The 15301-nt window shown below is 38.5% G+C and overlaps 1 protein-coding gene across 3 annotated transcripts in view; it reads right to left on the bottom strand.

The window, feature by feature from the left end:
- The window catches only part of LOC136676640 (small G protein signaling modulator 1-like), a 59734-nt gene that overhangs the window by 16871 nt on the left and 27562 nt on the right, over positions 1-15301 (bottom strand). For 2 of the 3 annotated variants that reach the window (XM_066653762.1, XM_066653761.1), the window contains exons 4-13: positions 13792-13954; positions 12136-12285; positions 11561-11628; positions 11020-11165; positions 7910-8047; positions 6936-7060; positions 6207-6274; positions 3177-3340; positions 1899-2028; positions 478-598 (exon numbers count right to left, since the gene is read on the bottom strand). In XM_066653762.1, the coding sequence (XP_066509859.1) occupies positions 478-598; positions 1899-2028; positions 3177-3340; positions 6207-6274; positions 6936-7060; positions 7910-8047; positions 11020-11165; positions 11561-11628; positions 12136-12285; positions 13792-13954 (1273 nt within the window). The remainder of the gene's footprint in view (positions 1-477; positions 599-1898; positions 2029-3176; positions 3341-6206; positions 6275-6935; positions 7061-7909; positions 8048-11019; positions 11166-11560; positions 11629-12135; positions 12286-13791; positions 13955-15301) is intronic. The other variant, XM_066653763.1, reaches the window with a different exon arrangement.

Here is a 15301-nt window from a genome sequence, read left to right on the forward strand (position 1 = left end):
CCTGAATACTCTACAAAAATGAGAGCTTCACAAATGCTTTTTTGTATGTTCTATGTATAGACCTTAACCTGCTTTCATGAATGCTTTCGGTATCTCTTTCTAGACTTACCCAGGATAATGTAGCTATGCCTTAACCTGTTTAAATAAAGAATGGAACCTGTTCTCTTTTAACCTGAAACCTGTGTCTGTTAAATTTTTAGTTATTAATTTTTTTTATAGAAGATGTGATTTTTAATGAGGCAAAGACAAAGCTAAGTTTGGCTTTAAAGGAGAAAGCCTTCTTGACCTGACAATAGTTTATTTGTTTATATGTTTATTTTTATATGCCTTATAGATGTATTAACCTATACGGCAAATTAATTATACCATTAAGAAGCTTAGACGCTAGACTGCTGCAATATTCAAACTGGCATAGTCAAACATTTTAATGTCAGTATATCTTTAATCCTTCTATAGTTTACTGTTAAAACTACTGACCTCTCATGGTTGCAGCCATTAGGGGGCACTCCGTCAGAGAAGCTGCTCTGGGAACAGGATGAACAGGATGACTTCCTTGGGTGCCAGATGTTCGATCCCTGCTCCATCAACTCTGGAGTAGCTGTAATTTGTAGAATAAAATATTGTTGGTGGATTATACTTATCATCCACACTCAACATTAAGTCAACATTGGCAAAGCATGAGAAGACAAAACACAAACTTGGTCAAAGCAGATTATTTTGACAGATAAATAAAGTCAAAGAGATGATTGGAGGAAATGATTGGGGTGATCCAGGTAATCTGCGGTTGATTAAATAATAATTAGTGATGTTTGCAAAGTAAACAAACGTCTGCACAAAAATATAACATGCAGTATGCTAGCAACATATGTACTGTGCCAAAAGTTAGGTTAGACAACAGCTACAAGTTTTTGAGACCCAACCTTATCCTTATGTATGACAGTATCATACATATATTGTTCAATAGCCTGTACCACCCTTTCAATATACCAGTTTATGCCCCACATGAATGTTGCCATGATTAAAACAGGTTTAGTACAGTCTTGTTTGATTCATTCAGGACCCTAGGTATCAGTATAAAGTCTGTTAAGTAACATGGATTAGAATATGCCTGATTTTTCCTTAAAGTTATTCAAGTTAGCTCAGTATAACTAACATTAAATCCTTGCAGACGTTTGTCCAGTAGACCGGGATTAACAAGCCTCAAGACAGTATCAGTGAAATTCACGAGGCACCCAATTGCTTGAAGCAAAACTCTAAAGGAAAGAACTGCCAGCAGAAGCAAGAGTTAGTCAACAAAAGAATTTTGGGATGAAGAAATTACAGTGGGGTAAGGATGGTGAGGAGGGTGAGGATGGTGACTCAGCCGGTGACCCACTGGGCGACTGCGGATTGTTGTTGCAGCTGCTACAGCGTTTGGGCATCACTACAGTCTGATGCCTCTGCTGCCTCCCGGTGGCAGGGAAGAGAGAAACTGAACGTGACAGAAAGGTAGGGCCCCCCAAAATAGTGGAGGACTGGGTCACAGTCACTGGAATCGATACATCAATAATGATGACTTAAAATTACATGTCTTTAAAATAAATAGGTGAATTGGTAGGATGTTTAAGTAAATAAGCATAAACAGAAAATGAATAAAAAAACAAGCTAATAGTCAACTTGTATGTTGGGTGTTAGAATGTAATCGATGTACCTTTTAAGATGGAATGAAAAATTCAAATAAGAAGCTTAGGCAAGAATGTATTACAGATTTTTTTATTTTTATTATTTTTTTTTTTGCCAAAGCTTTCCTAAATGTTGTCCATGTTTTGGGATTGAACATTCATTTTTGAGCACCACTAATGAATACTTGTATTCAAAAGAATAGGGACAGCGTGCATTCATTAAATCTTCAGGCTTACCAAACTCAGACTGGCTGTTGGGGAAGACGATGCGGAAGACATAATCTGTGGCCTCGTCCTCTTCTTTGTCTGAGATTGAATCTGTGGAACCGAGAGGGCCCCTCTTCCTCAACTTCGGAAACACTTTTCCCTGTTAGAGAACACACCCACTCAGTATATCAGCTTAGAAAAAAAAACAGCTCAGAACTGAAGACTGGTGTCACCAGAACAGTGTTCCGCAGCGTAATTTAGAGCTCGGAGGACGGCTAATGACCCAAAAACATCTAATGACCCCATTACTCTGACACCTGAGGGCATATTCAAAAGCGATGGAATTCATTACCTTGCTGCAATTTGGTAATCTTCAAATGCAAATGTGGGCGGAAAGGGAAAGCGAATAATTTAATTATACAATACACAGTTGTTGAAGCTTTAATCAAATACCAAGAGCTCAAAGGCAAGTTCTCAGCTTTCTGTAAAAATCAAGGCAGGTGGTAAGCATACAATAAAAATAGAAATTTGAAGACGTTTAATGAATTCCGCTACTTTAAAGTGCACCACACACTTTAGACACAGTGTGTAAAATCTCTGTAGAAAACCATGAAACTAAACAGGATGCTCCAATGGAGCTATTCTTGAGACTAAAATCATCATACTCAAGGACAAGTGTCAGTCAGAGTGGTATAAACCTCACCAGTATCAGGCTTTTGAGCAGTGGAACTGCTTTCTCTGATGATATGCCGCACTATCCAGGTCCTTTGGGGAATAAGTAGAATCCTGAATAGCTTCTAGCTCAGTATCTCATCAATCTCCAACATCTTGGCTGTCGGAAATGACTCTCTATTTATGTTTTAAGGTACTACAGAGTGTCAAATGAGCGTGATTTTGAGGACACTACAATCTCCCACAATGCAATCACTACAACGGACAGTGGAAGTGTCCAAATTTGCTTGTATTCTTAGTACTATTCAGTGAACTAAATAAGGCCTCACTGTACTGTATATCAAAATACTAATGAGGGATAAGGGAGCCATTTCAGTCACAACTCTTACATAAAGTCTTTCCAGAAGAGTAGAACTATGTCCCCGGAAGGAACAAACATTCTTACCCTTACAAAGTTCAGTAAACAGGTGTCACAAGCCTTTGGCAATATAGTTCATGTTGGAAGCAATCCGTGTAATCTGTCAATATTTATTTGTTTTGAATATTACCTCAGTAGAGTCTTGGGTAAAATTCACAGAAAATAATAAATCCTTCTGAGTATGTGTCTATACACTGTAATTAGCCACCACCACTGACCTTTCCTCTCTGTGACCACAGTGGAGGGTCTAGCTGACCATGAGGCAGAAGGCCGTTCTCCAAACAGGAGAGAAACTGGAGGAGGTGACCACCGCGAGGAAAACGCAACGGAGGCCTCTGGATACCATCCTGACTGACCAGCACCACTGTCCCTCCACTGTCCACTGAAACACAAATTAACATGAGGCTCACACACACATAACATAGCACGGCTAAAAGATTTGGGGGAAACGTCTTATTTTGACCTAAAGAAGCAATCTGTCATTTTGACCAGTGATTTCTTCTTTACGTTACAAAACAGTTATACTGACACCTAATGGCTTGGATGCATCAGATATTCTGTACTAAAGCTATATTAAATATGGCCACCTCCAAGAGAAGGACCTAATCTATGGAGCATTAACTAGTTTGTTCAAGGATTATAAGATAATTAGATTTTTCATCTTATGTGAGTCATGTGATTTTACTGAAAAAAAAAATAGATATATAACAAAAATTAAAATAAATAATAATAATAATTTTATCAGCAATGTTTGCTACATTTTGGTGGTACATAAGATCCTCTAAGATTTAAGGTTTTTTTGGACTGTGGTTTTGAGGTCACAGCACATTGTTTAGTTGATTCTGATTGGTCAAACCTATCTACAGACAAAATAAAAGCTGCGTTCTGTTAGCTTAAATTTTGTAATAATAAAACTGGCAGCTGATGTGATATGAGAATTATGCTCTTGCAAATTTGTAAATTGGTACTGTGAAAAAAAAAATATGAATCTTTTTGCTTGAACACATCATCAGTGTCAATGAAGATCTGTTACAACTCAGGAGATGAGCAGAATCAAACTCAATAACAGATTTATAAATGAATCATCCTCAAAAATCAGATTAATCCCTGGAAGTCTAACTGAGTCGAAATGATATTGAGCTAAACTTCATTTTTCACTGCTCTTCTTCATTATCATACTCTGCCTCTGAAACCACAGCCCCCCAATCAATATACAGATATATGTCCTACTAAATTATATCATGGATTGTTTTTGTCATGCTTTATTCTGAAATAACACTTTTACATAATATTATAACACAGTTCTATTTTTAAAATATGCTATTAGTTCCTCAGGGTAAATAATCTAAATGGGATATGGAGTTTTGTGATATGGAGTAACTTTTGTAATGTCACAATCATATATTTTTTTAAAATAGAAGATTAGTTGTAAACACAAAAAAGAACAAACCTGTAAAATATATATAACTGCTCCACAGATGTGCAGCGTATTATCACTAAGCAAATTAAACCTAAAACCTTGCCTTTCACAATGCTATTAATGTTGCTTTAACTGTCCAAATATTTCTCCAATTGCTAGAAAAGTAGCTTTAAATGCTGTAAATGCAGCAGTAAGGCTGCGATAGCTGCTCAGAGGCAGCAGGGGAAGTGATAATTGAGGATTTAAAGCTGTGAATGTGAGAGAGACTCCAGGGCTTTCATTACAGCTGAGCACAGATTAATTCATAAATCTCCTGCTCCTCCAGGTTCCATATGAATCCCTTTAAAACACTTCAGAACAAAATTTCTTCAGGGTTTTATGTATTTTCCACACTAGGATTTCACACATATATGTTAAATGTGTGGGTACCTCTAAAAGAATCAATTAGAAGCATAATTGCTATAGAAATGCATACAATTTAATAATATGCCTTAGGATGCAGAATTAATAATTGAAGAAGAGAATCATGCTTAAACGGCAAATGTCAGCTAGAGGTCTCTAAAGCCTCCAGCACTGGGTTCTGGAACAGTGGAGTTGTGCTGAGTGTTCATGCCAATCTTCCAACATCAGTAAGTGTCTGATATCACTAATGTCTGTGGCTGAGTGGCATCAAACCTTCACAACAATGTTCCAACAACCAGTCTAAAGATATCCAGATGAGTAAAAGCATTAATGCAGGTGGGACAAACTAATAATATACTTCATTTTATAAGAAACACTGAATCAGTATGTGTCTACATACATTGGTAATGTAAAATTCATTCATTCATTGTTAATCACTTATCCCGTTCAGGGTCACAGTGGATCCAGAGCCTTCCTGCAAGGTGGGATTACCCCCTGGAGGGGGCACCAGTTTATCACAGGATAACACACACACATTCACCTATGGACACTTATATTGTGCCTATATTGGACTATGGGAAAAAATGGTGCACCCAAAGGACACCCACGCAGACATGGTGAGAAAAACACCAAACTCCTCCCAGACAGTCACCCAGAGTGGGGCTCAAACACGCAACCCCAAGACCCTGACAGTGACCCTACATGTTACATGCTCTCATGTTAAATTGTAAAATTCAAACATTCTCCAACATTTGAAGAAACGGCCATGTTTTCCTTCAGCAGAGCGTTTTCTTCTATTTTGTGTTCATATAAACAGCATTCTTGCTCCGTGTCTCTCTTTTTGGTCCTTGATTTTGTCCTTCTGGGCACCAGAGTATTTCTTGGGGCTGGTCTCGGCTTGTTTTTCCTCATTTCCGCTTTGCCCTTTTTTTTTTTTTTTTTTTTTTTTTAAAACACAAACGAATTTTAATGAGACCCTATGAAGCATTATGTAAATTACATACATGGCACCCCCTCCAGTGTGTTCCCACCTTGCGCCCAGTGATTCCGGGTAGGCTCCGGGCCCATCACAACCCTGAACTGGATAAGCTGTTTCAGACAATGAATGAATGAATACTTACAATTATTATAATTTTTTTAACAAATTCTACAACAGGAACATGCCTGTAACTGAGATAATATTGTCTGGCGCTGACATAAACATACTGCTAGCTCTGATCGGCTGTTGACAAACTTGACATCAGTTTTTGACATCAAGCTAAAATTATTCCTGCCAAATAATAATCCCAAAAAAAATAAATAAATTACTGTAGCAAACTCTCTACATTACTATTTTCTGTGCCATTTTAGATTCTGCATAAAACATATAGATACCTACTAGAGGAAAATTTTGAAAATGAGCGGACAGGTTTGTGGTGTAGCTTACCCTGCTGATGACAGTGCAAATATACAATCTCCGCCAGGCGGATCGTCATGGCGTAGTCCCAATACACACTGCAGCAAGAAACATCAATGTTAGACAAGATTACATTACAATAACACCAATATTATCTAGCACCAGAAACTAGATCTTATTATCAACAGTGTATGACTTTCTTGCAATTTCCACAAGGAGAGTGTGAGCACTATGTGAAGAATCCGAGTTCTGCACCAAACCAACTTGACTGAATAATTTATCAGAATCTCATAGCATTCCACTATCTGCCTCAGGTTTTTTAGATCAAACAGAAAGATACAAACACGTCATCTTTCATAAACTATTTACTAACACATTGCAGTTCAGGCAGAAAAATCAACAACAAACCAGAACTAAAACATCTATGAATCAGAAATAAAACTCTTTAACCTTTAATTCCAAGGTAAAAAACAGAAATGTATGCTTCTGGGTCAATATATAATTTTGAAAATTCATTATTTAATGGTCTAAGAAAGACAAACTCAAATGTTTCTTAATGTTATGACACACACAGCCGTCTTGAACAAGCAAAAACATGACAGCAATTTGAATCAACTTTAATTCCACATGCTTACTCTTTTTATTTTAATCAATAGAGACAAATCTGGGAGCAGATTTAGTCAATTTAAGGAGTCATGCATAAATTGTTAACATCCATCATGGAAAAATTTTAGAGAAAAAATAGTAAACGTTTACAACCTTTTCTCATAGTCCAGGTCTCCCATAGTACCATTCATCAGCTGATTGGGTGTCCACTTAAGGGTCATGGCCTCAGCCGTTTGGTGCAGAGAGAGATATCCTGGGATTGCCTCCATGTCATCCCTCTGGAAAAAAATAACAAAATGAAACATTGCCAATAGCTTTCTGAAGGTGTTGAAATGAGCATTGAATATAAAACAAAAAAAAATACAGAAAAGTATGCAACCAATACATATAGGCCACACAACACATTGCATAACCCTGACTTTTGGTTTGTTTCTAAGGTTAACACTAGATAAATGATGCAGCTGTTCTCTCTATTCATTATTCATCATCTGTATAGCAGAGATGCACTGAAAGACGCTCATTTACTATCCTGTTCACTCCTCCATTATTAATTCTACAGTGGGAGGGAGAGGAATAGAGCATGGCTGACAGATGTTTTGTGGTTATACTGATTCAATTTGAATGATTTTGTGTGCCTGTGATGGTGGGAAATCTAAAAGAGATATGTTCTGCTTTCCGCAGTAAATTCTAAGCATTCTATATTTCTGTATTCAAAAGGCTGGTGTTACAGGATGTATGAAAGCATTTTATGATTACATTCTGTGGCAATGGGCCTCAGAATGAGGAATCAAAAGATAACTGGACAATTTGCTTCGTAGACAATCTGGACAAAACCCAAAGTTATAAACCACAAACACACAAAATAAATTCTGACATCCAAGATTCTTAATAAAATTTTATGTTCAACCATAAATGGTGTAGTTACCTTCTGGCACCAGTCCACTTTACACGGTGCAACAAAAACATGACTAAATAATATTGTGCGAACATGACAGTGAACCCCAAATTGTTTCAACCAAAACTGAAAGACATTTACTGACTATTTTTAGAACAAATTTCAAAGCATCTCCATACAATTGTGTTTATTTTGTTGATAAAACAGTGTCTTGTTGATGGATGGCTTTTACCGGCTGCACAAGGACATTGTTTTTGCCAAAGAGCAGCGTGGCTCTGGAGTTCTGATGAAGTGATTCCACGTAGTCCCTCGCAGATGGAGACGGAGACGGACGCTCATCCATACTGCTGCTGGAATGTCTTTTTTGGATCTAAACTCACAAGTACAAGAATAAAAAAATATATGACGTTACAGAAATACACTAACACACTCTACAGAAGTCCAAGTTGTTTACATTATGAACATTGCATTAAATCTACTGAAATTAGAGGTCAATTCATTCATTCATTCATTCATTATCTGTAACCGCTTATCCAATTCAGGGTCACGGTGGGTCCAGAGCCTACCTGGAATCATTGGGCGCAAGGCAGGAATACACCCTGGAGGGGGCGCCAGTCCTTCACAGGGCAACACAGACACACACACATTCACTCACACCTACGGACACTTTTAAGTCGCCAATCCACCTACCAACGTGTGTTTTTGGACTGTGGGAGGAAACCGGAGCACCCGGAGGAAACCCACACGGACACGGGGAGAACACACCAACTCCTCACAGACAGTCACCCGGAGCGGGAATCGAACCCACAACCTCCAGGCCCCTGGAGCTGTGTGACTGCGACACTACCTGCTGCGCCACCGTGCCGCCCGAGGTCAATTCAACTTCCCTAAAACTGCAATGGAGTATCACAAATAAAATGAACAGAATAACAGATTGTTGGTAGATTGTTATATGATGCAAAAAGTCTGAATTTATCAAACCTTCAGTCAAAAGAGACATTAAGTACATCCTGTTCATTTGTCACAGTCAGAAAATAAGAAAACCTAATGCTAATCCTTGTAGCAAAACCATGTATCTCCATTTTTTTTTTACACCAGCTAAGTAACAATTTTTTTATACATTCACTTACACTGAAATTGTGGAGATACGAATGACAAAGACAAATTATACTGAAACTAAATATATTTCATTCTGCATTCAAAGTATCAAATATATAGGCCCCTATTCTTTTTATAACATTGGATTTTAGATTTCAACAGACATCTGCAGATATTTTTTTTTTCCAAATTTCAGTTGATTGCATGTTCTGGTTCTCACAAACTTGCACACATCAATCCCCAAATGAAAAACTTGTACTTAACTCTTTTTACAGGATAATAAATCATGCCTGATCTCAGAATCCTGTGCAGTAAATTCAGATCACACCAAACTACACATAGACACACACACACACACAGAGTGCAAGAGAGAAAAATGATCCTCATATTTACACTCTGACATACCCTCTTCATCTAGCACTCTGTTCCAAAATGACTCAGCGTTGGAGATGTGTGTGTAATTGTGCATCAGAGAACAAGCTGCATGCGGTCTCATAAAATATCGGGCCCATCTCTGGCCCAGAGCCCAGTTCTACATGTGAGTCCGCCCCGTTGCCATGGCACCCAGGCTTTAAGAAGTGATGTGCACTGAGAGAGATGCTGTTATGGAGCAAGAGAAGAGCAGCGGGAGGAGAATTTTTTAAGAGGAGTAAAACGAGGGGAGATACTCATGACAAAAGTACACAGTGAAAAAAGAAATCACTTAAGCCGGAGACAGAAAAAAATCTGATGGAAGTAGGAAGCAGCTCTATGAAATTAATAACATTACTTATCAGTGTGAGGTCTGCTTCAAATTTCCTACACTTTTAAAACCAAGATATACGGTTTGTGTGGAGTTAGTGAGCAGGGCTGTGTGCTGTTAGTGGATGGGCTGTGTGCTCTGTGTGCTGTTAATGGGCAGAGTTCTGAGCAGATGCGACAGGACTGTTTGCAGGAAGTGGGCATAGCTACGTGTGCAAGTAGAGTGAGTGGAGCTCTGTGAAGATTTCAGAATCAAGACCAAAAAGCAGGCTTCAAGAGAAACACCTGACTGTGGCTAGGGGCAAAATCCTGTGCTGGACAGAGAGTAAACTGAATTACTTTGGATTGTCTGAGAACCTGACCTTATCAGCTGTTAGTAGTTGTCCACCAGCGCTAAATTGTATAGTTTATTCATCATCAAACTTGTTTAAAAGGCCCACCAGCACATGCCTTTGTAGCTTTAAATCTATTTAGCTGTGACTGAAGTGGAAGTATTGGTTTAGGCAGGAGCTATTCGATCTAAATTGTTTTTCATGTTATCCAGACTGAAATGATCCATTTTGACAAGCGTGCTTGTGGCAATTCACTGCCAGCCACTGAGCTCCAAATCACTGGTCATTCATTCATTATCTGTAACCGCTTATCCAGTTCAAGGTCGCAGTGCAAATCACTGGTCATTCACTGGTTAAACTATATTTGTTGCATGAATGTTGTTAAGTGATATGCTTGACCAGACAAAAAAAAGAGATTAATGTAAAAAAAAAAATATATATATATATATATATATATTTTTTTTTTTTTTTGAAAAACTTTTAAAAAATTTCTCATGTACATGCTATTCACATCTGGCCGTATATTGTGTGTAATGTCTAGTATCATGCACTACATGTAGTAAGTCAGGAGAAGGATTTTGGGTATAAAGTTTTTTACTGGGTATACTGTGTGGTGTCTCATTCATTCATTCATTTATTTATTGTCTGTAGCCGCTTATCCAGTTCAGGGTCATTGTGGGCCCAGAGCCTACCCTGAATAACTGGACACAAGGCAGGAACACACTATTGAGGAGGTGCCAGTCCTTCACAGGGCGACGCACACATACACACATTCACTCACACCTATGGACACTTTTTGAGTCGCCAATCCACTTACCAACGTGTGTTTTTGGACTGTGGAAGGAAACCAAAGCACCCGGAGGAAACCTACACGGACACGGGGAGAACACACCAAACTCCTCACAGACAGTCACCCAGAGCGGGATTTGAACCCACAACTTCAAGGTTCCTAGAGCTGCGTGACTGCGACACAACATGCTGTGCCACCATGCCGCCCACCCTGCAGTACATTAGATGTAATATTTTGGGTACTGTAAGACGTATATTTGGATATAGCCTTGTTGGTGCACAGTGTTGGTAATGTATGTCAAGTGTCGGGTACAGTGAGTGTTTATGAAGTTCACTCACACAGTGAGCATAGTGTGTAGCATGGGGTAACAGGGTGACTCACACACAGTGCTGGTCTTTTTGTGGGTGAATCCTGTCTGTAGTGTGCACTGTGGATTCTGTGTCTCTGAACCAATTCATCGGCTGAAGGGTCTGTCCAGAAATGATCGGCTGTTTTCATCTTAGTGTACTCCAGGGCACAGGGGCCAACTGAGGAAGCAAAGGGAAGAAACCCACATCATCAAGAGCTCAGTAACACAGACTTACTAAGAATGTTATGCATATGAAATAAAGTTATTAACAATATTTAGTTGGGGATTGACTATGGATTCACCATAAAACTGCATCTTACAAAGAAAATATATCCACACTGATGGAGAGAGACATAGAAGCTAATATAATGAGGTATAAGGTAAAGAGAGAGAGAGAGAGAGAGAGAGAGAGAGAGACAGAGAGAGAGAGAGTGAGTAAGTGAGTGAGAGAGAGAATGTATCCCAGTAAACTGCAGTAATGCTATCAGCACAGATCATGAAATGGCAGGAAACCAAATAATGCAGAATGAGATTTATAATCATAATTAAAATATGAAAAGACTGAACAGATACCTAACAATGAGGCCAGAATAGGGCCGTCCACAGGGTCCATCAGGACAGCTTCTTTTTCATAAAACTTACTGAAATCACAATATCAAATATGACATAAAAAAAACATAAAGGACATATGTCTGAAAATGTTATGGATTATGTGTGAAATCAAATTTCTATACGAATCAATACATTTTAAACAATTATCTGTCAATAGCTACATGTTTCTGATATTGTGGTGCATTTTGAAACCAAAGTTCCTGACCCACCAAAAAATGAGACTCTTATGAAGGATGAAGGAAAGATGAAGGACCTAGTGTCACATTAAAACAGTCCCCAATCAGATAAAAAGCACTCAGTCATCTTTCATTTTGACCTCAAACCTCAACATCACTGAATGTGTTCTGGATGTATTACTTGGTAAATATTTTGGATATTGATGAATTTGAAGTTGAATAGATGAATGGTGGTCTCTGACTTATGCACAGTAGTACAGGTTTCACTGTAAGTGCTTGATAGCTAGCTAATGTAAGTTAATGTTCAAGGTAAACTACATTAGGTGAAAGGTAGGTAGATATAAAAGCCTTATCTGTTACCTGCTGTTCTCCACCAGATGTAGGACGATTTTGTCAAGTATTTTCTCAAAGAGGGCTGTGCGGATCCACAGGTGTCGGACTGTCTGACTGGTCAGGCTCGGAAGTTTGGGAAGTTTACGAGTGCTGTCGCATGAAAGTGTCTGACTCCGTCTTAAGAGAGAAAAAGAGAGTTGTAGGGTAAAAAAAGTTAGCGTCTCTGTCTTTAGCCCGATTAGCTTTACACAACGTAATTATTACTAGTGTACCTCAGTCATGTATTTAGTCCCATCTGAACAGACCATGGCACTCTTTTTTATAGATTGCACACTCCTATATTAACAAATATAAAAACATTTGAATAAGCTTTTGCACCAGACTATAACTGCTGCATCATTTAGGGTGGCCTGGTACCAGTATGTACAGTAACTGTGGCAAATAAGAAGCATAGGTGCCTGAATATATCTGCTGCACAACTTAAGGTGAAGCAATAAACTATACTGCACTGCTATTAAGCAGTATATATAGCTGTCACAGTGTATTTTATGTGTTTATTTATCATTTATTTTTAATTTTTTTTATTGTATCATTTCAGATTTGTTTTGACCAAGAATTTCCATTTTGATGCTTCACTAATTTATACAAAGATTTTATAGAAATATTGTAACTGACACCCTGTAGTGACATGATATAACTGTACATTCTCAGGTAAAACTAATAAGGTGCCATGCAAACTGAGGGATTACACATTTGCCTGAAAGGCTGCTTTTGTCTTGCTGCAATTAAAGTCAAATTGGCTGAAAGCTTTAGGGCTTGTACTCCACTCAAGCATTACAGGAAGAAGAAACTGACAGAAACGTGCCACGCACACAAACACAGTGTGTTATTACTGTGATTTCCTGGTTAAATTGGCCAAATTGCAAGTGTCTTGTAAATGTGGTTCAGAGTGATTTAGAGCTGGTGTAAAACTTTTAACAAAGCTCAAATCTGTAGTAAATCCTGCAGTTAATCCTGGAGATGGTCTGTCTGCCTGGAGCTGGGGAGATAAAAAGAACAAGTCGGTGTACAGCCTTAAAAGAAATGTGGGTTCTTTAAGTGTTCTTCAGTGACGGCATTGTCATTCAGAGGTTTAATCCATGTTACAGATGTAGCTACATATTGGGTTTGGAGTTTTGCTGAAGGACCTTTATATTTTTTTCTGCCACATAAAGACCAGGGATCATACAGTTCACTATTCAACCTCATAGATCTGTGGAGCAGAGCTAAAGTAGAGCTCCTGTATTGAGTACAGCTATGTAGAATGCCGAACAATAGCTGTGTAGCATTGAGTGTATTTATACTGTAGCCAAGTACAACAGTAGACACTGTAAGCTGTAAGCTGCAATCCCACAGAAAAATATTGGCAACTGAATGACATGCTGTGGAGCAGATGCTCATTTGCCTATGTCACCATGAACAATACCAAGAATGGGACGGAAGTTTGTTGTCAAATCCAAAACCTATTGTAGAGTTACTGCTGTAAATATCTGAAGAAATAGTTGAGGAATGATTGTGTACAAATTTGGCCACATACTACGCCTTATGCTGTTGATGTGTGGAGTTGTAGTGTTGTAATCCTGCACTGATTACTGTAGTTTATAGTGTTGTGTAGTGTTGTATCGAACAAAGTTGCTCTCTCACTTTGTCTCAAGGACTTGCTCCAGTTCCTGAGCTTTGCCGCAGAGCTCCTCGGCCGGAGGGAACGTTTTGGCGACTTTGGTGAAGAGAGCCGCCACTTTGTTGCTTCTCAGAAATCCAGCTGCCCTTCGCTTGAGTCCGTGCAACACACATGCCTCCACAGCGGCTACACACAGACACAGAACAACACACGCAGACACGTAAAGAAGAGCAGAAATTGTTTATTTTGTAGAACAAACGTCAAGTGGCATTTCAAAGGAGACGCTCCACTGTAGTGGCTCGTAGATCTAACAGGTCAGTGATCACAGATGAACATACGGTCAGTGTAATGGTCAGCAATAAACCACTGAGTCATGAAGTGATTGCAGGTGGAGCATACAGAAGCACACACTATGCAATATGACTAAATCTGAAGAGGCTGGATTATATGGATAAGCCAAACTATTAAGACCACCCCCAGATGAAGCAAATAACTTTGCTTAATTCTGCACAATGACCCATGTCAAGGTAAAAAAAATAGTATAGGAAGGGATAAACTAATTTGTATATCCAGTGAGACCTGTATTTAATCAGATACAATACAATATTAATGGATGCCTGCAAGTTCTAACATCCTGCTGTACAGTACATATCATCATCAAAAGATTCTGAAACCAGGGTATTTGGAGTAACCTGTGTTATAGTGGAACATCTAGAATGTTCCTATCACAATGTACAAGAGGATGTGAGTGAGTTAAAATCCAGCTCCACGAAAAGCATATAAAAACAAATTTTTGGCAAACTATATTTAAAATTGTATTTATTTATTTAAAATTTCACATACAGTCCCAACATTGGAACTGCTTTTGTATTAAACTATAGAGCATTACTTCCTAACTGAGGAGGTAATTAGATACAGTCATTTCCATGGCTTTTAGTATTCTACTTAACATATTATTTACATAATTACGACCTTGAACAGAAATGTCATTAGGATTAGCCTCAGCTCTGAATGAGTTATACATATGACCTATTAATCTAAATATGAACACACTATGTTTTATTCATAAATTATGTATTGAGCTATATGGGCACAGACTCTGTGCTACGTGGCAATGCTCTCGGAGGCTCGGCTCACACAGGGTCCAGGAGGTGGGGAGGAAGCCTATTTAACCACGGCAACCAACGCTGATGGAACTCCTGCTCTGGAACATCTTCATCATCATCATCATCATCATCATCCTTTCTCTCTAGTTCCTTCTCATCCAGATTCTCTTTTCCATTTGCTTTCTCTTTTTTCCCTTGAGCGCTATTCTTACTTCCCCTATCTCTATACTTCTGCTCTTTCTCCTTGTTTTCTCTCTTATTTAATAGTTAGCCTGTTTCCCTATCAGGATTTTTAGAATGTGCTCTTCCTCTCTCTTTGTTTAATTTCCTCCTTTTGTTTAAATTCCTGCTCTCTCTGTACTTTGACTGTAAATCTCCATTTCCCTTTCTCCTTCTCACTCCAGCATTCAGATTCTCTCTACCTTTG

This window comes from Hoplias malabaricus, chromosome X2 (genome assembly GCF_029633855.1).
Source record: "Hoplias malabaricus isolate fHopMal1 chromosome X2, fHopMal1.hap1, whole genome shotgun sequence".
NCBI lineage: Eukaryota > Metazoa > Chordata > Actinopteri > Characiformes > Erythrinidae > Hoplias > Hoplias malabaricus.